Here is a 27,288-nt window from a genome sequence, read left to right on the forward strand (position 1 = left end):
ATTGTGCATTTATTAAATATATTAGAACTAATATAAATTTACAATTCATTTCATCTTCTAGACTCAACCTACTTACAAGCAAAATGATCAACATCAACCTTCACAACAAAAATACTTGGTATATAGGATGTACTTACTATTTAAAAAAAAAAAAAAAAAAAAAGATTATGCACAAAGTGGAAAACAATTTAAATCGAAGGTTAATATCAATTCAATAAATAAAATTTAAAAAAAAAAAAAAGAAAAAAACACACACACACACACAAAATCAAGTACTACACTCATTCATACTAATTCTAAAAATATGAACTTGAAAATGAATAGGTGCAAAATGGATGTGAAAATTATTGATGAAACTGGACATGTTGCAGCATCAATATTCAGACTACCCGCAGAGTTATTGTTGTTACTATCAAGTAAACAAGTTATGAAAATAGAACAAAAGGTACTACTCATGAACCTTATACAAATATGATAAATATTAATATTTTATTCAATACTTCCACATGAAACATGTAGGGGAACGAACTTTCACTTCAAAATATCAAGAGGCGATTGCAAGATCAAGAGTTCATAGTATAACTAAGATCCAATTATATACAAAACAAGGAAAATCCACAACTTCCTACAGCATAATCTCATTGCATGACGTTGTCATCTATCCCACCAACAGTAACCCAATTGTAAATAACACACTACCAAGAAAAAGGAAGAGGACAAATAGTGAAGATGAAGACAATGACAATGTTATTCAAAAGAGAATTAGGAAGTTTTCAAAAAAAAAAAAAATTTAAAAAAAAAAAAAGAATACTTAGAAAAATTCAAATCAAAAGTAGTATTTATTTAGACTATATCGTTTTTAGACCAAGTATTTAGACTGTCGATTTTGCAAAGTTGCAAACATTTATTTTAGTGATAATTATAATGAATTTCCTATATTATTTTGCGTTCATATACTTTGAGTTACATATTTAAATGAACAAATTCGACATTCAATTATCTATGTATGAACTTCTCCTATACAATATTGAATTGATATACTTTCAAATATTTATTTAAATATAAACATGGGACATTTACCTTTTCGTGCAATGCGCGTGTAAAACTAGTAATAACAATAAGTATGGAGGTGGTTGTGTGGTGATGATATTTGTAGTGGTTATGGTGGTGATAGTGGTAATAATAAACCGAAAACTATCTTGAAAAGAGATAAGAGAGAAGATAAATACAAGAAAATAAGAAATTCATAAAATATCTTTCCACTAAAATTTTAATAAGACATTTTTTTTTTACTAAATTGAGTCTTTTTCTTCATCGACCAGAATAAATAATATTTTTTATTTTATTTTCCTTAAATACCAAATACGAAAAAAAATTCTAAAAAATATCTTTCGAAAGTCATTTTTCGAATTTACAAACTTACCTAAAACATGTATTAAAAAAAATTTACTCTTTTCACTTGTGAGTACACTTACCAATCTTACCATATTAGAGCATTAAATAAAATTGTATCATCATACATATTAAACAAATTTTATAACTTAAGTTGACGTTTTCATTGTATTAAAAAAAAAAAAACAATATTAATAATTTTATTACTTAAAATTCTCTTCAAAAAACAATTTAAAATACTAAAACATTTATTACTTATAGGCAAAAGTAAGATTACGTCTATCACATCATTAATGCGTTAAATTTACTTAATTTGTTTCTACGACCAAAACAGAAGATTTTTTTTTTTTTTTGGTCCCAAACATTCCTTTATATTTCTTTTTTCTCCCAAACTAACCATAATTCCCGATTTGTTTTTTCTTTTTGAAATATGAGAGGAAGGAATATAATTCGAAAACAATTCCTATATATGTATATGTAATATTTCTAAGTTCACCACAGGCTACCCTCAACTTTCTGTCTGGCTAAGAAATTTCATACCACATTCAGAGTAATAGCGATTGTAGGCTTTCTCCAAATCAAAGGAAGTTTGTAACCTTCAAAAAAATTGGTATCATTTTTTAGTGTTTTTGTGAATATGAGATTCCTGAATAGAGAGAAGATGGTGTTGCAGAGATTTGTGTTGATGGTTGTGGCGGCGGCAGGGGTGATGGGCTGTGTGGAGTGTCTTCCTCACCGGATTCTGTTGGATACCGATGCCGACACCGATGATTTATTTGCGCTCTTGTATCTGTTGAAGCTTAACAAATCAGAATTTGATTTGAAGGTATATAAACCATACTCTCTTTTAATCAGAATTCTATATTTCTTTTGGGAAAAAATAATTTCTGTCTAAACACTCTTTTCTCTGACGATATCTTATCTACTTGTGATAGGATCAACACATTCACAAATAATGAATAAATACAAATAATTTTCTTTTCTAAAGTATATAATATATGACGTGGCATTTATTGCATTATAAATAATTATTAAATGGTAGTGAGAAAATCAATATGTTTGACCTTCAATTACTTTTTGGTCCTTAGCTTTCAATTTCAACCAATTTAATATTCGAATTGTTTAAAATGTTGTCAATTAAACCCTTTCATTGACCAATTAGACAATATTTTATACAAGTTGATGATCAAATTAGTTGAAATTCAAAATTAAAAACTATACTGATACTTAAGAAACAATTGAGGAACCAAAATGATGACTAACTCGGGTAATTTTAGGGTGAAAACAACATTCGTTTAACAAGTAAATTATATATGTGATTTACAGTAACTTTATTATAATACATTATACATGTATATGCACATAATAACCTGTCGTTTTAATTACATATAAAAATAGATACTTTAGAGTATTCATAATTTTTTTACCTAATTATCATCGAATGAATATAAATTTATCCCTTTCCATAAAATTGATATATTCTTTCTTTAGTGTATCTTTTATTTCTAAATAATATTTAGACATTAATATACTATATTGCATAGCATTCGGACATGAGGATACACATTGCATATTGACTATGAATGTGATACCATATAGTTAGGGATGTCAATGAGGTTAGGCAATGCGGCATAGCCCCTGCCCACTGTTTCTACCTTAAGTCATTCCACGCACCTCTAAAAGTTAATTACCGATTTAGTCCCTCCATTTTATCACTTTAATCCTCGACTTTTAAAATTGACCAATTTAGTCCCCAACTATGAAAACATTAACCAAAATGGTCCTCAATTTATTTTACCGTCAAAATGCAAGGGTAAAATAGGAATTCTAATAATCTTCATCTTCAAGTCGACGAACGAGAGAGGCCCGGCTGTACCGCCGAAAGGAACCGTCGCTGCCACCTGCGCCCAGAAACTGAGATCGCCGAAAAATGGAGGGGAGAAGACCTCGCTCAGCTACTGCCCAGCTTCTCCTCCGCCATCGCCGCTCCGATGAAGACGATGTTAAAGGCGACAACGATGAAGGCAACGATGCCGAGTTGGAGTCCTAAGACTGGAGTCGGAATTGAAGAATACTGAACCGGGACCATGTTGAAGATGAAGACGATGATTTCCTCGAACCCAGAAACCTGTTCTCCTCCGCTGTCCCAGATAACTTGGAGTCCTCAGGATCGAACGAGGATTTCGAGGATGCCTGCCTCTTGTTTAGAACCGTCGTCTACACATCCGCTCGACCCTCCATCTCCCTCAACAATTTTGTCAACGGTGGCTAGGCGACGACCGCCGCTGCCACCAGAACTCGCTCTGCCTTGAATCCTTCACCAGCCGTTGCCACATCCGCTGACATGTGGATAGCCGAAACAGTAGTAACCATGAGCGCATTCTCTCTGTCATTTGCAGAGCAAATGTTTGTGAAAATGTGATTGTCAATGCAAATTAGATAGGTTCTAGAATCATATACCCCAATCTCGTCCCCCTTCACCTGAAATTGCAGCCGCTCAGGGCTTCTCCGGCAATCCGCCCTCTTCTCCGCCACACCTTCCACTCCACCACAATCCCCATCGTTTCCTCCACCTCGGCCCCCCTTCTCCGTCGATCCGCCCTCATCTCCGCCACAGCTTCCGCTTCCAACACAATCCCCGTCGTTTCCTCCACCTTGACCCCCTTCTTCGCCCCTCAAGGCTTTTTCGCCGATCCGCCCTCATCTCCGCCACAATTGTAACACCCCAGATTTTCAAGACATTTTAAGCTTATATAATAAAGGTAATATCTCATTACATCCCAAAGTATATCATAAGTGTACGGGGTGCTATGCCACACCTGGGCTAGAGAACCCAGGTGCACAGGCTGTCTAACTAATACCCATTGAAACATAATGCATAATATGGCACGCAGGCCGAAAGGGAAACTACTCTACTTCTACGCTCCAGTTCTAGCGCGCTCCAGTGCTCTAGTCCTCTGTGCCTGAAAGCCAAATATATCTGTTCAGCGAGAGATGCTGGTAACCCACTCCAACGCGTTGAAATACAATACATATAGAGATATATATAGATATACGAAAACCATTTTGAGCATGAAGATATATCCTACGAACACTAGCTTTAAAACCGGGAATGACTCGACAGATAAGGCCAGACACAAGCATAGTTATAACGAGCATATGCAGTTTACAACAGATAAGGCAGATAAGGCAAAGCATAAACAATGATCATAACCCAACATGAACAATCCCCAATATAGATCACATAGTCACATCCCCCAAGACACTCATGATCACAACTCGCCCATGTCACAACACATAACACACTTTGTTGGCGCCACAGGACCAATCGCATGCCCATACATGAGGGTCAGCGCATATGGCTCTGACACGGCCCCGCAGCACCCTGCCCCGCATCGCAACACGGAGGGGTCGATCGCAACCGACCGATGAACCGCAGCTCATCATAGTGTTTGATCGCAACCAAACAGTGGACCGCAGCCCAAGAGAATGTCATCTGACCGCAGCCAGGAAAAAGGACGAACCGCAGCTCGTATAGAAACGTTTGATCGCAACCAAACGGTGGACCGCAGCCCAAGAGTATCAATCTGACCGCAGCCAGCTTCTGAACCGCAGCTCAGGATAACCAATCCGATCGCAACCGAATTGGGGTAACACCCACATAACACATAGCAAGCACATGCAACCCATATTACACATTAGGAAGGGGGAGAAAACGTATAACAAAACCTATGCGTGATCCATCACTTACTAAGAATAGTCCTAAGGGGTTCATGCTTCTTCCACCTAGGTCAACGGGATACCAATTCAACTAGCATGCAATATAATAGACTCATAAACCTACGAACGGTACCCGAAACATCAAACTAGACATAGGCACGATAAACGGAGTCCGTTGGGCCACCACGGGGAACGGGGAACATCAAACGGGGAAGCCGGGATCCCAAGTTGGGATGAATTTCCAGCGGGTAGCCGGTGGGTGGGGGGCCACCCGTCGACTGCCCGCCGGTTTTACTGTTCCGGGCAGCAGGTCGCCGGCGGGCAGCTGCCCGCCCGCCGGCCACTCGCTGCCAGGCGGTGATTCTCGGCACCGGGTAGGTGGCGGGTCCCCTACCCCCCACTGACTCTTTTTCATCAATTGCGCCCCGGGAACCGTTGTGGAACCCGAAACCATGCTTAGACACTTTGCAACGCAATTAACGATTAACACGTAGACAATTAACGGATCAAATACGAGAAACGTACGGCACATAACCTATCATGCTTTTCTAAACATAATCGACACCCGAACATGCGATTTCCCCACCCGATACACCAAGAATAATATCATACGATACAACCTAGGGTTCTAATCACTTTTATATCAATAAGTATACGGTTCGTCTTCTAATTGCAAGATTCGGTATGAATAACACATAAACATCAAGATCATCACACAATCATCAAGAACAACACATAATCACCAAGAACTCTATATAATCATCAAGAATTCCATAATCATCAAGAATCTCCCAATATCAAGATCATCAAGATCCCTCATGGGATCATCACATCAAACATCAATAATAATATCACAATTCATCAATATACAATAATATGGGGAAATCATAGCTTTGAAAATAGGTTTTGTTGAGACATGGGTTACCTCTTAGCCTTAATTAATTCCTTGGCTATGAAGGGTCTTTCTCTAAGCTTCCTTGCTTTCTTGATTTCTCCTAAGGGGATTCTTGGAGCTCTTTTGGTGGTGGGGCGTTTTTCTTGTGGGAAGTTCTAGGTGCCTCCTAAGTCCCCTATTTATATATTTAGGAGTCCTAATTAGGAACTAATATTATAGGCTCGCTAATTCTATTCCTTTTGGAACTAAGGATTGGGTTTAGGGGTTGGGTTTATATATGAGGGCCCATGGACTATGGTGGGCCTTTTTCCCTAATTAATCATTATGATTTATTCTTTCTCTTGGGCTATTGATTAATTAATTAAATGGTTTTAGGGGCCGTAACACGGGGTGTTACACTCTCCCCCCCTTACAAGGGGCTTCGTCCCCGAAGCCCGGTGTTATAGTCCATCCTTTCACCCCTAGACACCTCGTAGCTCGGCCTCCTGATTAGGGTTGCGGCCTTACGTTTGTCTTGGCTTGGGGTAGGCTGAACTTTTGATGGTGTGGTGATAGAGAATTTTTCGGTTGTACCTCGGTTTCCTGCGCTGGAACTGGATGCACCGCGAGTGCCCAAGGCGGCCTCGATCGCTGCTACCCTTTGATCGAGTGCGCGTGTGGTGCGAATCTAGGATGAGAACCCTTCTTCCATGATTTGATTCTGCCGGTCGAGCTGAGCGAGTATGCGTTCGTTGACCGAACCCTCATTTTGTCCCCTCGGGTTCCCTCCTGGTTGTGGGTGCACTGACGGGTTAGGCCCGTCTTCCTCTTCTTGTCCCTCATTTCCCTCCGTACCTCCGCAATCTTGCATGGCTCGCTTGAGCTTTTTCTTGGAGATGTCCAATCGATCAACCAATTCCCTACGTTCCTCCTCGGGTTTTTGGCAAATTTCTTCGAGGGTGAGATAGTGTCCTCCCTCGGTGTAGTAGATGTCGTTGCGGCGGAGGTTTTGGGCATTGAAAACCATGCCGTTGGCGGTTTTGACCTCGGTGTGGCTTAGGTCCACCCCCTTTTTCTCCATGATCCAACTTAGGATCATCCCGTAGGGTAGGCTAAGCCGGTTGTTTGTTTTGCAGAACTCTATGTGCTTTAGCATGAGTGCCGGCAGGTTGAACTTGATTTTATGTTTTAGGAGATACGCAAAGGTGCACTCCAAGCTCCCCACATCCTTGCTCTTGTTATTGGTTGGCAAGAGGCTATCGGTTACAATCATAACCAATATCTTTTGCTCTGCCGATAGCCACTTTCGGTTTGGTCGAGTGGCCGAGGTGAACCCGTCCTCTTTCCCGAGTAAGTACCCAAGATAGTCCTTGTATCCCGTGGTTTGGGTATCAATCCACCCCTTTCGGTCATAGTCAGACACACCCGTGGTGGTCAATTTCAAGAGCTTGGCCAACCGGCCCTCGGAAAGCACAATTTCCTTGCCACGGACCTTGGTGGTAATTTCTACTTTGTCACCTCGTTTGGTGGCTACAAGGTGTTGGTAGAATTCTTTTACCAAGTCGGGGTATGTGTCCCCTTTGATGGCAAGGTAAGTGTCTAAGAGCCCTTGATGTCTAAGCATGTCAACCAATTCCGGAGAGAATTGGTCGGGTTCGAGTGCTTTACCTCCGATTACGGTGTAATCGGCATTGCTCCACTCCGGGGTGCGGATTCCGAGAGGTTTCTTTGGCATGATGATGATCGTTTGTTGGTGACGTTTCCCGGCGACTCCTTTTTCCGGCACGGCGGCGACGGCGATTTTCCGGCGAGCTTTCCGGCGGGTTTCCGGCGGTGGTTCGAGCTGCTACAAGGTGGCGATGGTGGGGCAGAGCTCGGCAATTTTCCGGCGGGGCGGTGGAGGCCTACGGTCGCGTGGGCGATGGTGGCAGCGGGCGAGGCTTGGGTGGATGGCGGGTGGCGTCGCTGGCGGGTAGGGAGGCAGCGGGTCGCCGCTGGGTGTTCTCCGGGCGGTGGGCGAGGTCGGCTGGGACGGCGGCGCGGCGGTGGTGCGTGGTCGTCGGTTCTGCTGGGGTGGGGCGGCGAGGTGTGTGAGGTGGGGAAAGAGTGGGGAAGAGGAGGAAGAAGAAGAAGGGTTTTTGATTTGGGGGTTTTGTGGGTTTTAGGGACTTGGAGGGATTTAACAAGGGGTCATCCCCCTTAAGGTTTCAAGAAACACTCATGGCTTAGTGGTTGGGACTTGGACTTGCAAATGTGAGGTCTAGTGTTCAATTCCTAATGGTGACATTGGGCATTTCTTGGTGGTGTGGTCCTCCTTTGTCTTTTTCCTTATTTTGTCCTTTAGTGGGGGAAGGGTTGGGTTGATGATATCACTTGTGCTTTATTTTCGTAGTGGAAATTGAAGTTTGACCAAAGATCCTTATTCATAATACTAGACATAATGTTTTCGAAGTATTTAAGCTAAATAGGTGGTCCATACGATACAAGGGGTGTGATGGTTTATCCTAGACAGAATTCGTTTTCTGGGTTTTCTTCGGTGGGATCCGTATGGTCCTCGTCTTCCGGGGTTGGGTTTTCCCCTTCTAGGTCTTCTTCGTTTCCGAGGTTGGCTTGAGTGTGGCTCATAACGAATACCTTTCCGGGAGCACCGTAACTTCCTTGATGACCGGTGCCCCCGTGTTGGCCTATGGTGGCGGGGCGTGGTCTTTGGGGTCGAGTGCACTGGAAGGCCTTGTGCCCCTCCTCTCCGCAGTTGAAGCATGGGGTTGCCTGCGCAATCCTTGCCCCTATGGCTTTTGTTGCATCTCGGACAAGGGAAGCTTCTTGGATTAGCTTCGTTGTTTCCCAGGGTCGGTCTTTGGTTGGTCGGGTTGTTCGTCCTTGTGCCGGTGTCGTTTCTCGTTCTTTTCACTGGCGGTGCCCCACTTCCGGTGTTTCTTCTTCGTATTTGTTCCTGAACTCCGCGTTGGAGTAGTTGGATCCGATAGAGATTCGCGGCACTGGAGTAAGCCTCGTTGAGGGTCCGAGGTCTGCTTACCACTAGCGCCTTTCGAGCTTCGAAGTTGAGGCCCGACACGAATCTCTCTATCTTGGTTACCTCGGTGGGGACTAGCTCTGGCGCGAAGCGTGCCAGCTCGAGGAATCGTTTATGGTACTCTACGACGGTGGTCGTTCCTTGTTTTAGATGAAGGAACTCTTTGTACATGGATGCCTTCACGTGGGTTGGATAGAATCTCTCTCGTAGTCGTGTCTTGAGGTCCCCCCAATTGAACCCCGGTTCTTGTTGATAGGTGGGTCCCTCGTGGATCCACCAGAGGTCGGCCTCGTGCCCGAAGTAGAACGAGGCTATCTCTACGCGGCGTTCCTCTGGGCATTCCACTACTCCAAAAATCTTATCAAGCGTCCGGATCCATTCTTCTAGGACCGCGGGATCCTCTTCTCCCGAAAACGTGGGTGGTCGGTGATTTGAGACTTGTCGGGCGACGTCCGAGTTTGCGTTTGATGGAGGCGGTGGGGGCCTGTTGTTGCGAAGGGCCGCGTCACTTAGTGCCTGTGCGACCCGTGTTAGTTGCTGTAGAGTTTGGGTCAAGGGGTCATTAGTGGCGGGTTCCGGAGTCCTTGATTGCCTTCTGTTCGGTGCCATGCTATCGTCTTTCTGGTCAGTGTTTATAAGAATGTTAAGTTAGAGTTCGATGCACTTCTGGTGAAGTGATAAGGGGGGAAGGGTTTTAGAATGGGGAAGGGCAACGTGTCGGGAAGTTATGTGTAGGTTTCACAATCTCACCGCGCGTCCTTAAGATTCCTGAGTCCTATGTTCCTAGGTACTTAGAGTTCAAGCCTAACGTCCTAAAGTCCGGTCTTAAGAGTCTTTTCCTAGGGTCAAACTTAGGCTCTGATACCAACTGTAACACCCCAGATTTTCAAGACATTTTAAGCTTATATAATAAAGGTAATATCTCATTACATCCCAAAGTATATCATAAGTGTACGGGGTGCTATGCCACACCTGGGCTAGAGAACCCAGGTGCACAGGCTGTCTAACTAATACCCATTGAAACATAATGCATAATATGGAACGCAGGCCGAAAGGGAAACTACTCTACTTCTACGCTCCAGTTCTAGCGCGCTCCAGTGCTCTAGTCCTCTGTGCCTGAAAGCCAAATATATCTGTTCAGCGAGAGATGCTGGTAACCCACTCCAACGCGTTGAAATACAATACATATAGAGATATATATAGATATACGAAAACCATTTTGAGCATGAAGATATATCCTACGAACACTAGCTTTAAAACCGGGAATGACTCGACAGATAAGGCCAGACACAAGCACAGTTATAACGAGCATATGCAGTTTACAACAGATAAGGCAGATAAGGCAAAGCATAAACAATGATCATAACCCAACATGAACAATCCCCAATATAGATCCCATAGTCACATCCCCCAAGACACTCATGATCACAACTCGCCCATGTCACAACACATAACACACTTTGTTGGCGCCACAGGACCAATCGCATGCCCATACATGAGGGTCAGCGCATATAGCTCTGACACGGCCCCGCAGCACCCTGCCCCGCATCGCAACACGGAGGGGTCGATCGCAACCGACCGATGAACCGCAGCTCATCATAGTGTTTGATCGCAACCAAACAGTGGACCGCAGCCCAAGAGAATGTCATCTGACCGCAGCCAGGAAAAATGACGAACCGCAGCTCGTATAGAAACGTTTGATCGCAACCAAACGATGGACCGCAGCCCAAGAGTACCAATCCGATCGCAACCGAATTGGGGTAACACCCACATAACACATAGCAAGCACATGCAACCCATATTACACATTAGGAAGGGGGAGAAAACGTATAACAAAACCTATGCGTGATCCATCACTTACTAAGAATAGTCCTAAGGGGTTCATGCTTCTTCCACCTAGGTCAACGGGATACCAATTCAACTAGCATGCAATATAATAGACTCATAAACCTACGAACGGTACCCGAAACATCAAACTAGACATAGGCACGATAAACGGAGTCCGTTGGGACACCACGGGGAACGGGGAACATCAAACGGGGAAGCCGGGATCCCAAGTTGGGATGAATTTCCAGCGGGTAGCCGGTGGGTGGGGGGCCACCCATCGACTGCCCGCCGGTTTTACTGTTCCGGGCAGCGGGTCGCCCGCGGGCAGCTGCCCGCCCGCCGGCCACCCGCTGCCAGGCGGTGATTCTAGGCACCGGGTAGGTGGCGGGTTCCCTACCCCCCACTGACTCTTTTTCATCAATTGCGCCCCGGGAACCGTTGTGGAACCCGAAACCATGCTTAGACACTTTGCAACGCAATTAACGATTAACACGTAGACAATTAACGGATCAAATACGAGAAACGTACGGCACATAACCTATCATGCTTTTCTAAACATAATCGACACCCGAACATGCGATTTCCCCACCCGATACACCAAGAATAATATCATACGATACAACCTAGGGTTCTAATCACTTTTATATCAATAAGTATACGGTTCGTCTTCTAATTGCAAGATTTGGTAAGAATAACACATAAACATCAAGAGCATCACACAATCATCAAGAACAACACATAATCACCAAGAACTCTATATAATCATCAAAAATTCCATAATCACCAAGAATCTCCCAATATCAAGATCATCAAGATCCCTCATGGGATCATCACATCAAACATCAATAATAATATCACAATTCATCAATATACAATAATATGGGGAAATCATAGCTATGAAAATAGGTTTTGTTGAGACATGGGTTACCTCTTAGCCTTAATTAATTCCTTGGCTATGAAGGGTCTTTCTCTAAGCTTCCTTGCTTTCTTGATTTCTCCTAAGGGGATTCTTGGAGCTCTTTTGGTGGTGGGGCGTTTTTCTTGTGGGAAGTTCTAGGTGCCTCCTAAGTCCCCTATTTATATATTTAGGAGTCCTAATTAGGAACTAATATTATAGGCTCGCTAATTCTATTCCTTTTGGAACTAAGGATTGGGTTTAGGGGTTGGGTTTATATATGAGGGCCCATGGACTATGGTGGGCCTTTTGCCCTAATTAATCATTATGATTTATTCTTTCTCTTGGGCTATTGATTAATTAATTAAATGATTTTAGGGGCCGTAACACGGGGTGTTACAACAATCCCCGTCATTTTCGTCTCTTTTTCGCTCTTGTTCATTCCGCCCTCATCTCCGCCTTACCTTACGCACAATTGAGGCATGAAAAGGGACATCAGAGAAGACAAAGAAAGGGAAATTACATTTCTATCCTTGTTTTTAACATCTAACAAACGGTGGTTGGGTCAAGGACCATTTCGGTTAACATTTGGATAGTTGGGGACTAAATGTCAATTTTAAAAGTTGAGGACCAAAGTGGTGAAATCCTCATAGTCGATGGACCAAATCGGTAATTAAATCCACCTCTAATATGTCAATTTTATTTTAATATTGAGTTAATTCCATTTTTGTCCTAAATTTATAGGTGACAGTCCACTTTTAATTTTTTTTTTCTTTATCAGAATATCCTTATTTGGTTCTAGTGTTGTTGTGACATAACAATTTTTGATCATCCGTCAGCAAAATCGTTAAGATGTTAAATACCTTGACATTTAGATCGTTTTTATACAAAGTAGGTTGACCCAATTTATATTTTTTTAATGTTTTTTTATATAAAAAAAATCAATAATTGAAGACCGAAATGCCCTTGTATTTAACAACATTTAAACTGTTTTGTTGATAGAGAACCAGAAATGGTCTGTCACAATAATACTAGGACCAAAAGTGGATGTTCTGATAAAAAATAACTAAAATTTGACGGTCACTTATAAATTTACGGCAAAAAATGGAATTAACTCTTTTAATATTATAGGCTATTACCCCAGCTCCTTTTTTTTTTTTTTACATGGGGGGAGGGGGATACCCAGGGTTAGTGGTTGACCCTCACAATGTTAGAGGTGCCCAGGAGCCCAAGCTCATCATCTCTCAATAAACGTTGCATGCTGGTAGTGGCATGATCATAGATACGTTCATCATTGGCATCATCAGAAGGTTGTCCTGAGATAAAGTCTGCAAGCCTGTTTTGTTCCCTTGGGATCGGACATGCTTAAGAAAACAGCGTTCTCATCTCTAATTACTCCTTCGCACGTCGCTTTGTGGTTTGCTCCTCGTGAGCTTCCGTCCGTATTCACCTTCTTCCATCCAGGCGGTGGTGGTGACTTGGGATTTCGTCTCATGTTAACGCAGCTCGTCTTCTCCTTTGAGCCCGTGGTTCTATCGAGGATCTAACGCTTCAATTTCTTTGAACTGCCTTCGAAACCAGTTAATCTTATTGTTGAAAGCATGGTTGTTTCTCCACTTCCAAATCCACCATGCTGTGATGGGAAATCTAGCATTGCGACTCTCCCTCTTCCTTCCGCTTTTGTCACCTACCAAGTTAGTATTCAACCAATTATCCAAATTGGTTACGAAAGACATACCTTGGTTTCCCAGTACATTAATTCTCTCCTAAACTGCTGGGCAATTTCTTATAACATGGTCGACGTCTTTCTTTTTGGCTCCACACTTTCCTCATCTCTCGTCTTGTGAGAAACCCGGTTTTTTCCTCTCCGCATTTCACATTATCTTACCTTGCTTGACAAGCCATAAAAACATGTGAATCCTATTCAGGACTCTCAGCTTCCAAACATCATTCCATCCCTCTTTGTTTGACTCACTCCTTCTACCGTTTGCGAAATCGTATGTTGATTTCGTAGTGAACATATTTGTCTCGCTGGTCTTCAATTGCAACCCAGCGTATCATGTTTGGTAGCGTCAGCCAGAAGCACCTTCATCGCTAGCTGCGCTGACTCCTTTTCTTGTGGTGTAACGCTACTCCAATTCGGTCCAAGTTCCAAGCTAGAGCCGTTATCATCCCAGACCTCGGCCACCTTTACGTTCTCATCATCATTGTTCAAAGGCCCTATCATCCAGCTTCTAAGCGTTGAATCACCGAGCCAGCAAATCTCGTCGCTTTCCCGTTTCTAACCACCATCTTTGCTCCTTCCTGAAGAATGTTGGAATCTTTTATTTTTCTTGTCATGGCGGCCATGCCCCATCTTTCATATACTTCTTCGTGACAACTTGAGCCCATATATGTTTTCTGACTTTCCTTTATCACCCTCCATCCTAGTTTCGCCAGAAGCGAGATATTCATATCTCGCATGGATATTGACAGGATAATAGGGCTGGCACCCGACCCGGATCACAAATGGGCATTGACTCAGCATCACATGGGAACCCAACGGGCAGAACTCCAACGGTTAGGAATTCCAACAGGTGTCACCTTTATTGTCTTTGAAGCCACCATTGATGCCACCTTTGATGAGAGAGAGTTAAAGCCTCAACGCCTCATTCATGACTCTTCATATTCTTGCCGTTAGCTCAGCTCCCCAATGATGACTCTTCATGTTGTTACCGTTAGGACCTAGCATAAATAGAACTTCCCTCAGCTGAGTAGGGGACACACTGTACTTTCTATACTGAGACAAGAAGCAATACAACTATTCGTTACTCTTATAATATTATATTTCCGGTAACATATTTACCGTCATTGGTGCTTTCATTGAGAGCCTGAGTCCAATACTCAAGCAGGCTACAACACTACTCTTTTTCTCTTTCAACAGCAAGCCTGAAAGAATGGCGTCCCGCAGCTCCCACGGTTCTCGCAACGTGAACAGTGGCAATGCCTCAGGTGACCTCCGGGACCAACTCACCAACAATCGCGGAGGGGACCTCCGAGAACAGCTCAACAACGGGAGGCCCGGGGACCTTCGAGACCAACTCAACAATGGAGGGGTAAACCAAGCCGTGAACAGGAGGCCCGGGGACCTTCGAGACCAACTCAACAATGGGGGGGTGAACCAAGCCGTGAACCTCCAGGCGACCGCCGATATCATTCAGCAAGCAGTGACGGCGGCGCTAAATCAGGTGGCGGTGGGACTGCAAGGCCAAGTGCCCACGCCGCGGCCCCAGCAAATAGGGGTAGAGGCCCAAAGAAGTGGACCGGCGAGACGACAACCAGGCCCTTCCCAATCTGCGCCAGAACGATTGGGACAGAGGGCGCCCGTGCGGCAAAGATTAGGATCACGGGCCGAGGGGTCCTCTACCAGAGGCCCTCGCCAACACGAGAACAGACAAGCCGAGAGATCACCCACAGAGGAGGTGGGCGAGTCTCGGGAGCCGACCCCACGCCGACACGTTGATGAGTCGGCCCTACGTCGACACCTGGAGGAGCGACGCGTCGATGAGCCGGCTCTGCGTCGGCACTCGGCGGAGAAGCGACGCGCTGATGAGCGGGTCCCACACCGACACTTGGATGGACGGAACGTCGAGGAACCCGCTCCGCGTCGACACTCAGATAGACAACACGTCGATGAACTAGCTCCACGCCGACACATGGAGGAGCGGCAGCCGGCCCCGCGTCGGCACCCTGACGAGTCGGCCCTGGTCGAGAGGCTGCAGAGAAGAATCGAGGAGTTAGCAAGAAGGGTGGAGGCACGGGAGCAGTCGCCGGAACCTGAGGTACGGATGGCAGCACCATTCTCCCCTAGCATCATGGACGTACCTTTGCCGAGGGACTTTAGGTTGCCCGCCATCAAGAAGTACACGGGGGCCACTGACCCACGTGTCCACATGACGAGGTACAAGGCTGCTATGGTAATGATCGGGGCAGGGGACGCCATCATGTGCCGAGCGTTCTTGTCCACACTGGATGGAGCGGCCCAAGACTGGTTTAACACCATCCCAGATGGGTCGATCAAAAACTTTGGGGAGTTATCCAAGAGCTTCCTAACATACTTCTCCGGTAGCATACATCGCAAGAAACCCTTCTCTCACCTCTGTGTAGTGAAGCAAGATAGAGGCGAGAGCCTCAAAGACTTCCTGATCAAATGGAAAAAGGAAGTCAATAATGTCTACGACTTCGACTCCAAGGCGGCGATCCCGATATTTATCCATGCCTTAAGATCAGGGTATTTCCACAAGCAGCTGAACGCTCACCACCCCCGCTCTTACGAAGATCTGATGAGGACGGCTAGCCGCTATGCCGAAGCAGAGGACGTCGACAGGAAGAAGAAGGACGAAGAGGATGGTAGGAAAGATGGGAAGCCTGGGAAAGCTGGTCCGCCCAGCCAGGCACCACTCTCGAACCACCCGACCGCAGGGAAAGGCCGAGACCACGAACGGCCTCGCCTGGTCCCCTTGCGTAATTTGAGTCCTCTTACCCATCCCGTCAGTGTCATTCTAAAGCAAGCTGAGGAGATGGGAATGGTAGAATTCTCCGAGGAGTGCATGAAGGTCTCCCCAAAGGCAGACCAAACAAAGTACTGCAGGTTTCATAGGCATGCCGGACACGATACGGATGAGTGTCACGTTTTGAAGAGACAAATAGAAGACCTCATCCAGCAGGGCTACTTCCGACATTTCGTCAAGCGATCCAAGCAGCAGCAACAGCCGCAACACAATCCACCAAAAAATGTCTGGAGGAATGAGTATGGCACCGAGCCGTCCACCTCAAACGCCAAAAAAAGAGACCATGACCAAATATCTGAGCAGAGTGATAGCGAGAAAGAAACCGAGGTGGCGCCCAGACGACAAAAGAAGCACACCATACACTTTATCTATGGTGGACCTGCAGGGGGCGACATGCCCGCGGAAAGAAAGAAGTGGAGCCGGCAGCTATACGTGGGAGAAGTGGCGAGTCTTCCCAGAGAAAAGAAACAGAGACAGGAGGCCATCACCTTCTCTGATGATGACCTCCCAGAGGGCCCGTTACCCCATCGTGACGCCCTGGTAATTGAGATGGACGTCAATGATGTCATTATCCGCCGCATCTTAGTCGACACGGGAAGCTCAGTCAATGTGATGTATTACGATGCCTTCACCAAGTTAGGGATACTTAGGAACCAGCTCAAAGAAGTACGTACCCCACTCTCTGGATTTACGGGTGATTCAGTGGAGACGGAGGGGTCAGTGGTCTTACCAGTGGAGATAGGCACGAGCCCTAACATTTGCAAACTTGACTTGGAATTCATCGTGGTAAAACTCACTTGCGCGCACAACATCATATTGGGGAGACCGGCACTGGAGAACCTCAAGGCCATAGTGTCGGTGGAACACTTGTGTATGAAGTTCCCCACTCTGAGCGGGATAGGGGTCGTCAGAGGAGACCAGCGAGCGGCCCGCAGTTGTTACGTTAAAGCATGCAAAAAGATTGGCAGAAATGATCTATAAGTCCACACCATCTGTAAGGATGATCGATCGGGTATGGAGCTAGGAACATTTGATTAAGTATTTTCCATAATATTCTAGTAGTCGTTTGGAACTGGTGTTTGGAAATCGCGGTCCGCCCCGCTTTGCATTCTGAAATCTTTTGGAAAAATATCTCGTGCTTGCGGTCCGCCCATGTTGTTTCAAAAAAAAAAAAAAAAAAAAAAAAAAATTGGCTGAGGGTGCGCCTCAGCCAAGGCCGAGGCACAAGCCTCGGCCAAGTGGCCGAGGTCGCGCCTCGGCCACATGGCCGAGGCCGCGCCTTGGCCGCCTCGGCCCAGTGGCCGAGGTCACGCCTCGGCCACAGGCCGAGACCGCGCCTCGGCCACATGGCTGAGGCGCACGCCACGGCCCCGAAAAAAAAAAAAAAAAAAAACCATCGGACGAGGCTACGCCTAGGCCGCGATCAGCCGAAGCGCACGCCTTGGCCACGATCGGTCGAGGCGACGCCTCGGCCGCGATCAGCCGAAGCGCACGCCTTGGCCACGATCGGTCGAGGCCACGCCTCGGCCACGATCGGTCGAGGCGACGCCTCGGCCACGATCGGTCGAGGCGACGCCTCGGCCACGATCGGTCGAGGCGACGCCTCGGCCACGATCGGTCGAGGCGACGCCTCGGCCACGATAGGTCGAGGCGACGCCTCGGCCCACGATCGGTCGAGGCGACGCCTCAGCCACGGTCGGTCGAGGCGACGCCTCGGCCACGGTCAGCCGAGGCGCACGCCTCGGCCACGATTGGTCGAGGCGACACCTCGGCCGCGATCAGCCGATGCGCACGCCTCGGCGATCGGTCGAGGCTACGCCTCGGCCACCTCAGCCGAGGCGCACGCCTCGGCCACGGTCGGTCGAGGCGACGCCTCGGCCACGGTCAGCCGAGGCGCACGCCTCGGCCACGATCGGTCGAGGCGACGCCTCGGCCACGATCAGTTGAGGCGATGCCTTGGCCACGCTCGGTTGAGGCGATGCCTCGGCCGGAGGCACGCACCTCGACCAGCCTAAGCCGCAGCCCGTCTCGGCCAGCATAAAAAAAAAAAATTCATGTGTGATTTGGAAAATAAAATCACATACTCGGATCAATCGGGATTCTCCACGATATCAAGCAAATTCAGCTTTATTCCCAAGTCAACTCAAACACATCCGTTGCCTTAGGAGTAGGGGGGACTGGTGACAGGATAATAGGGCTGGCACCCGACCCGGATCACAAATGGGCATTGACTCAGCATCACATGGGAACCCAACGGGCAGAACTCCAACGGTTAGGAATTCCAACAGGTGTCACCTTTATTGTCTTTGAAGCCACCATTGATGCCACCTTTGATGAGAGAGAGTTAAAGCCTCAACGCCTCATTCATGACTCTTCATATTCTTGCCGTTAGCTCAGCTCCCCAATGATGACTCTTCATGTTGTTACCGTTAGGACCTAGCATAAATAGAACTTCCCTCAGCTGAGTAGGGGACACACTGTACTTTCTATACTGAGACAAGAAGCAATACAACTATTCGTTACTCTTATAATATTATATTTCCGGTAACATATTTACCGTCAGATATAATACCAAGCCCCCTTCCTCCTTAGCTTGGGTAACAATGTTCCAGTTAACAAGACTGGTTTCCCTGTTGTTCCATAGTAGCCGCATGGTAAAATAAGGTATTGCGATCTCCCGACTGAATCCATTCCTCCTTAGACTTTTGAAACTAACTTAACTCCTCCTGATAGAGAGTCTCCTCAAGCTCGTTACAAAGCTTGTTTTCTAGTTTGGCTTGTTTCCCATACAATTCTGGATTTCGTAAGACGGTTTTTCCTCTTTGCAAGGCTGCCATGCACGTGCCACTATATTTAGTGCTCCAGCGGCAGCCTGTTATCCCAGTTGACTTTCACAATATTATGGAAGTCTGGATTGCTAGTTGAAAGGGTAGCTTGGCTCTCGGTATTAACAAGGATGGGGGAGTGATCAGATCCGATCACTCTAGTCTCCGAGAACTTGGTTAACTAGTCGGTATTGCACAGTGCTCTGTCAAGCCTTGCATGCGCCGGTAAAGGTCGAGCTATCTGTTCCTCTCGTCCAGCTAAATCTAGCTCCTGTGAATCCAAGATCAATCATACCCTCTCTCAATATCCAATCTCTCATTCCATCACATCTATGATTGTGGAAGTTCTCTTTATTGCTAACATCGTCGATAAGAGTGACAGCATTATATTGTAATTGTAGTCCCCGATAGTAATTTCCATGCGAAGCTTGCCTGATCAAGACAAGACTTTCCCAGAGCTTCTGTCTAAGATTGTGAGATAGACTGTTCGTTCCCTAGCTACTTGATTCTAACCAAGACGAATTGCGGGTTTGTGACTAAAATATCCACATCGATAAGCTGCCTCTAAAGATGAACCCAACTGCTTCTATTCGAACCCAATTCTCATAGCCAAACTTCTTGGATGCTTGATCGGCGACGAAACCAGAATCCTCGATTCCAACAGCCGGACAATGTCCGGCTTGTGAACCTTCGTAACCTCATCTTTATGGGAGACCCACAACAAACGGCACCCAATAGAAAACTCACAAAGCAACACCAGCACTGGTCGGTGCCGGATTGACCACATCGATAGCCATGTCGAGAGCAAAGGTGCCATCGTAACTAAAGAATTATCAGGGTTGGGGGGTTTTTGTGATGATTCCCATCCTCATCATGCTTTTATACCTCTTCAATCACCTGTCCTTCCTCCCAACCACCCCATTACTTGAGTCGTATCCTCTTATCACAATGTGCCACTCTATTTCTGCTGCCTCACGTGAAAAACCACAAATATTCAATCCATGTCTAGTACATTATTTATGAATGTAGTGTTTAGCCTCTTTATTTGAGATTATATTGATGAGACATCTCAAAATTTATTAATTTAATTCCAAATAATTGTTATTCTATTGTGAGCATTAATTTGGAAAAAAAAAAAAAAAGAAAAAAAAAGGCATGTATAAATATAGATCAGTGAATAGTTAGTTCAAATGGATTGAGATAATGTATTGTATCATATCAGGGAATAAGCATTAGCTCAAATGGATGGAGTGATGCAGGACATTCAGTGAATCACATATATGATCTGCTTTATATGATGGGACGCGATGATATTTCTGTCGGTGTGGGAGGAGAGGGCGGAATACTTGACGATGGTACCATTTTGTCAAATGTAGGTGGATATCTCCCTATCATTGAACAGGTAATTAATACATACGGAGTATTTGACTTTGATTCTTTTCTATTTTAATGATTGTGAATTTCACCATATATCACCCTATTACTTTTAAGTGCATTTTAAATGATTTGTACAAGAAGTGGAATATTTTAAAACTCGATGATCATTAAAAGTGAAAAATAAAAAATATAAATCAAACTTGTACACACTGTATATAAAAATGTGATATGATTCTTATACAAATTGTATCGATAAGCACATTTTGAATAGGTACAAATTCATAATATTACGCATTTCAAGCGTGTGCTTCGATCTCCAAGAAAAATAATAAGAAGTGAAAACAAGTATATGGAAAATGGAAATATCTTTCTTTATTTTTAGAAAAATTTGAGGGGTGAACCCAAAGACTGCCGCAGGCTTAATTGACGACTCCAACTCATGCCATACCAACCTCTTGTTCTCTAAGAATTCTCATGAAAGGCGTGAGGGTGTCCCAAACCAATTGTGATATGAGTTCTACTATGCCTACTCTCAAATTATACTCTCTTACTTATACTCCTTGAGGTGGCAAATTAAGATTAGTTATTTTCATCATATGGGTTCACAGAAAAATGTCTACATCAAAAACATGTGAGAGGGAGTAACAGTAAGGAGTATAAAATGGGAGCACACCAAGTATTTTCCTTGTTATACCATGGATGCATTGTGAATCCGATTAAAAAATTATGTGTTTGCACTTAATACATTCTATACTTGCAGTTAACAATTTCAATACTTGTAAACAAATTGAAGGTGTATAACATGGTAATTACAGACATATAGCTTGATAACTACAAACGCATAAATTGTTAACTGCATATATACATAATATGTTAGCTTCAGACACATAACATGTTAACCGGTGTCGTCTTATGTGTCTGCATCAGGTACAGAAATTGTTAATTGTAGGTACAGAATGTGTTAACTACATGTATAAAATATGAATATTATTTTTAAATTAAAGTCCACAATGCAAGAAAAACCTGATCCATGGTATAATTTGCGGTCCCAAACAATCTCATCCCTTTGTTGTGTGTCACAGCATCACTTGCAAGCATATTGGCCTTTATCGAATATATAATCATCATAAATAATAAATAATAATTATTATTATTATAGTGATATAAATAGATAATCATACTCCTTTAAAAAAAAAAAAAAAAAAAAAGAAAAAAAAAACAAAAAATGATAATCATACTCAAATCATGTCCTTGATCTTGAAAGATACTCTACTGATTATCATATGCATAAATCTCGACCTTGATCCTGATAATATATTCTTATGTTATTATATATATTGTCATAATAATTTGATTGTTTTTCCATTACTTTTAGTTGTTTACGTTCATTTGTAAAGGTAAGTGTTTAATTCGTTGCACGGAACTAAAAGTGTATCAAAATATCATTATTATAACTTAGAAGATACGTGGGCATAACAACCCCTTGCTAGTCCTTAGTTTTATGTTTCTTGAATGATTAATTTAACTTTTATTCATTAAACATATAGTGAAGATTTTACTTTCAATTTCACCACATTACTATTGGCATAAACTATTGTGAATTGTGATAGTGCATGTAATTAAATCTAGTCTTTGATAATATTTTCATCTACTAACCATCCCGTACAAGGGCCAAAAGATAATTTTAAATTGATGTCTTTTAACCTTCTTGACTTGAGTTGGTAAGTCATAAGCAACATAATTGGTTTATTTCTTTGTAGTCATTTGTTAGTTAAGGTCATAAGACCAATGGTGTGTTTGGCTGGCAGGTTTAATTTAGCACTCAGGTATGGATATGAAAGTGATTGTTATTGTTTGGTTGACTGGTTTTTAAAACACTACTATAGGTTTAGAATACTCCATTAATGGAAAAATTCATTCCCTTATTTTATAAGGGTTTCATCTCATTATTCATCCTTAGCCTAATCATTTTCATTCCACCCTACTACCAAACATGCAAAATACTTTCACCAAAACTTATTACCATTACCAAGTTTTTGATACTCATCCCGATTCTAATTCCCATGTGCGAACCAAACACACCCCAATTTCACCCATAACATAACGCACCTTTAGATATATAGCGGCTGCGGATTTTCTCATAAATAAAAAACACGTACTTTTAATTAAGCTGATTGAATTTACTTTTATTTTCCAAATACAATGGCATTATTTTCTCATTTGTTTCTCAAAGTTCAATTTGACTACATTGCTAGTTTGGTACTTCAACTATTGCCCTCTTTTGACAATAGAAAATATAGTGGCCGATAGTAATTTGGATGGAGCTTTGTGAATTGTGATGCATGTGTGAGAGCTATAAGGTAATTTGCAACGCATTCTTAAAGTACTAACCAAATTATCGATTGTTTAATACGCCATTTTATTGTTGAGAATAAGTTATTCTCATTTCATGAGAAATAACTAATTTTTCAAGGGTTGTATTATTATTATTTTTTTTTTTTTGAGTACTACTAAAGTCCCATGACCTCTCATTCGGGAGAACAACTTCATGCCACTAGACTACAATGTAGGTTATTTATGATTTTTTAAGAATAGTTTGCTTTTATAAATGTGTTACATGTTTTTATTATGTATATATTAGAAATGTATGTAATATAATAATATTATTGTTGTTGTGTATGGAATATGTAGATATTTTTAGAAGTTAAATGCTTATTTCTTAAATTAATAGTTTTAAAGAAGTATTTCAGTTTTATTAAGTTAGACCATCTCATAGAGCATGTACTAACTAATAGAATAAAATCTGTATTGCAAAACTCAACCTTTTTTTTATTTTCCAACTGGGGAAGAAGATACATTTAGAAATTGAAGTATGAAAACAATTTTTGTTTTTGTTTTTTTCTCATGGATGATATGGATTTTTTTACCCTGTTTAAAAATTTCCTGATCTGATTAAAACATGTATGTATGTAGCTAATATATAGCAGAATTGATTGATCAGGGAGTTGGTACAGTTGGATATTGTAGATACAGACAAAGTATTCCTGTTGGGCGTGGGGGACGTTTAGACGTGGACACAAATTTTGGCTTAAGAAAGAGGTTCCTCCCTCAGGTATATAGCTACTGTACTATATATAGTTAGCGGTTTTTTGGTTTGTAGAGTGACGTGCATGTTAATTAAAAATATATATATATAATAGGGAAAGAGAAGATATTCGCCACTTGAGCAGCCCACAGCTCAGCAAGTATTGATGGACACGATTTCAGCTGGCCCGACCACTGTTTTTATCATCGGAGTCTGTACAAACTTGGCTATGTTTCTCATGAAGAATCCTCATTTGAAACAAAATGTAGAGCACATATATGTGATGGGTGGCAGTGTGCGAGCAGCTGGGCAAGGAGGTGACATTATTGGCAATCTCTTCACTGATTTTGATAGTAACCCTTATGCAGAGTACAACATTTTTATGGATCCTTTTGCTGCATACCAGGTGATACATACATACATACATGCATCCTATCTATCTATCTCGCTTAGGATGTGTTTGAAAACTAGAAAAATGACGACTGATCCATTTATCGAAAAATGAACAGAATTGTCTGTAGTATATATAATAATTGTTTTGTTTATAATATAACATTTCTAATAATAATATAAATGGTGTGGTACGGTGGTTGTATAGTGTGAAATTTTTTGATATTCCAGAAATCATTTTCTGGGTAATCATCAAATTAAACACTTGAAGAAGATTTGATATTGAGATGAGATAGATAAGATGATTATTGTTGTGCTACGTTGTAGGTTATTCATTCTGGAATTCCAGTTACTCTTGTTCCATTGGATGCCACAAACACCATTCCCATTAGTGCGGAATTGTTTGATTACTTTGAGAGAAATCAACACACATATGAGTCACAATACATTTTCAAGTCCTTGAAAATGGCCCGTGATACTGCCTTTGCCAATGATGATCAATTCTACGCGGTAAGATGCATGCATGCTTCAATTCTATCCAAATTAATTAATAAATATGTAAGTTAATTAATATGAAGAATAGTAATGGCAGAAGGTAATTAAAGAGCACACCCAATAGGCAATAGCTAGCTAGATCAGAGATGCAATCAATGTTTAATTTATTATATGAGACAAATTAAACTCAACGGCGGTTTATGATGTTAGTATGCAATAATGCAATGCAGAACTACTTCATGTGGGACTTATTTATGTGTGGTGTTGCTACTTCAATTATGAGTAAGCTGCAGCCAGAAAATGAGTTTGCAGAAATGAAGTACATGAACATTACTGTAATCACCTCCAACAAGCCCTATGGTGTGTCTGATGGCTCAAATCCATTTTTTGATGGTCGCAAGACTCCAAAGTTCAGGCTAAGCAGAAATGGTTGTCATAGTGGACATGTTCAGACTGGTCTGCGTGATCCATTTTGCCTTGTCAAAAATGGCACTGGAAAATGCACAGTACGTACTACGTAGGGGTTTGGTTTGGTTTTTATATATGCATATTATTATATATATTGTAATAATTTTTTAACACATACATTATTGTTTATATTAATCAGGATGGGTATACGGTGATGACAGAGGGTCAAGAAGGTGTGCCTGTTCTCGTTGCAGTAAGAGCAAAACCCAACCCTGATGTTAAAAGCCCATTAAATAGAGCCTTCTATATCAACTTTTTGGATGTAAGTCTTCTGTCTAGTTTTATATTACTCCGTATTACTTTTTTAAATACGATCGATCGAGGGACTATCTTTCTGTTGTACTATACGTGCTGTAGCGCAGCTTATATTCAATGATTTTGAGATAGACAATACTGTGTGTATAATGTATGTGCAGGTAATAAACCGCAATGAACAAAGTAGCAGGTTCAGTTTTGCAACAGAATATCCTTATTATAACCATGAAGAAGTAGTTTACAAACCAGATCTCTGGGGAAAACAGGTTGGGAAAAATGTTGTGTTTGACATGGACATGAGTGCTGGAGACTTCCTAGCTCTCTTTTATCTTCTTAAACTTCCTGTGGAAGATATCAATCTCAAGGTTCCTTTCATACTTAGCTTGTAGGCAGGCTAGCTAGTAGCTAGTGTATAATACTATAATCTAATCTGATTTGCCTTAACTATATAATATATTCCCTGCATGCAGGCAATTCTGGTGAGCCCAACTGGGTGGGCAAATGCAGCAACAATTGATGTAATCTATGATCTGTTACACATGATGGGTCGTGATGACATTCCCGTAGGCCTCGGAGATGTATTTCCAATGAACATTGCAGATCCAATCATCCCTAATGTTGGAGACTGCAAGTATCAAAAGGTTATCCCACATGGTAGTGGTGGATTTATTGACTCGGATACTCTATATGGTTTAGCTCGTGATTTGCCTCGTAGCCCTCGGGGGTAAACTTCCTTAGCTTCTTCCGATCCGATCCTTATAGACTGTTTTCTTCAATTATATTCCATCATGCAATATGTAATCAGATCAGATGATGATTCTTTCCTCTTTGCTAATCTATCTATCTATCTTATTTGCAGATATACAGCAGAGAATTGTGTGAAATATGGAGCTCCAAGAGATACTGATCACCCTGAACTACGACAACCTCTTGCATTACAAGTGTGGGAGTCAGTGGTGAATTCTCTTCAAACCAAATCCAAGATTACCATTTTGACAAATGGTCCACTGACCAACATAGCAAAGATTGTTGGTGCTGGTGAGAATATGTCATCTGCTATCCAGGCAAGTACAGTAGGTAGTGTATATATATTTCGATCTAGCTATCGTAGATTTGGTGGAAAGAAATTCAGATTGTTCAGCTTTAATTTGGGGTTGGGGTACCATGATATCGAGATGAGATTTGAATATTTGATTGATTTTCTTTTGATAATTTGGTGCAGGAAGTAGTAGTTGTTGGGGGTGGGGGGCACATCAACGATCACGGAAATGTGACCATTCTGCCTCCAGAACTCAATTTGTTTTTGGATCCTTTGGCTGCAAAAACAGTTTTCTCTTCAAAACTCAATATCACTCTCATTCCCCTTGCCACACAGCGCAAAGTTACTTCATTCCCTGAAATCATACACACACTCATTCAACACAAAACTCCTGAAGCAGCCTTTGCTAAACGTCTGCTGTCAACACTACATCACTTGCAAATGAAGCATCCCAGATATCAACACACGGTAAAACTTGGATTCATTCCTACCTAGCTAGCTAGCTAGTAACATATACGGAGTATAATATATATACATCCTTAATTGACAGACATGTTTATCCATCTCAACTCAATTCATCATTTCAATCTTAATTGGTTGCAGGGAACATTTGTTGGGGAAATCCTAGGATCAGTACTTGTAGCAGGCGATGTTTCTGCCTTGAAACCAAAATTTTCCATCAAGAAAATCAAAGTAGCAACACAAAACGGGCAAGTGGTTATTGATGAAAAGCAAGGCAAAGCGGTTAAGGTGTTGGAAAATGTGGATGCATCGGCTTACTATCATCTCTACGCGAATACACTAGGTCACAACAGACACTCTACTGTGGTTGGAAGTTTTTTAGGGCAAATGTTATTGTTCTTTTGGTTGTTGTTATTACTAGTACTACTTCACATAAATAAACGCAGGTTATTGATTATGTAATCATCTCACTCGAAACATGCAGAATATGTGAAAATAAGGAGTATTATCTATGATTATCTTGTTTTAAAAACAAATAATTATGATTATCTTTTTTTTTTTTTTTTACAAAAACAAAAATATGTATATTCATATTAACTT

General features: G+C 42.7%; 1 protein-coding gene across 1 annotated transcript; it reads left to right on the top strand.

Moving 5' to 3' along the window:
- Nucleotides 1–1,762: 1,762 nt before the first annotated feature.
- LOC109168323 lies at nt 1,763–27,201 on the top strand. The gene is made up of 12 exons (XM_019317336.1): nt 1,763–2,218; nt 20,340–20,519; nt 23,496–23,606; nt 23,695–23,985; nt 24,297–24,479; nt 24,695–24,970; nt 25,072–25,194; nt 25,349–25,552; nt 25,658–25,911; nt 26,047–26,251; nt 26,410–26,694; nt 26,830–27,201. Exons 1-12 carry the CDS (start codon nt 2,030–2,032, stop codon nt 27,148–27,150), a joined length of 2,622 nt encoding a protein of 873 aa, XP_019172881.1. The 5' UTR covers nt 1,763–2,029; the 3' UTR covers nt 27,151–27,201.
- The last annotated feature ends 87 nt before the right edge of the window (nt 27,202–27,288 follow it).

The sequence above is a fragment of the Ipomoea nil genome, unplaced genomic scaffold, assembly GCF_001879475.1.
Source record: "Ipomoea nil cultivar Tokyo-kokei standard unplaced genomic scaffold, Asagao_1.1 scaffold3195, whole genome shotgun sequence".
NCBI lineage: Eukaryota > Viridiplantae > Streptophyta > Magnoliopsida > Solanales > Convolvulaceae > Ipomoea > Ipomoea nil.

Excerpts from the sequence above, each read along its gene's own strand:
- LOC109168323 (XM_019317336.1), top strand. The coding sequence starts at position 2,030 with ATGAGATTCCTGAATAGAGAGAAGATGGTGTTGCAGAGATTTGTGTTG. Across the intron at positions 20,520-23,495 it reads ATCTCCCTATCATTGAACAG|GGAGTTGGTACAGTTGGATA; the intron begins GTAATTAATACA and ends TTGATTGATCAG. Across the intron at positions 23,607-23,694 it reads GAAAGAGGTTCCTCCCTCAG|GGAAAGAGAAGATATTCGCC; the intron begins GTATATAGCTAC and ends TATATATAATAG.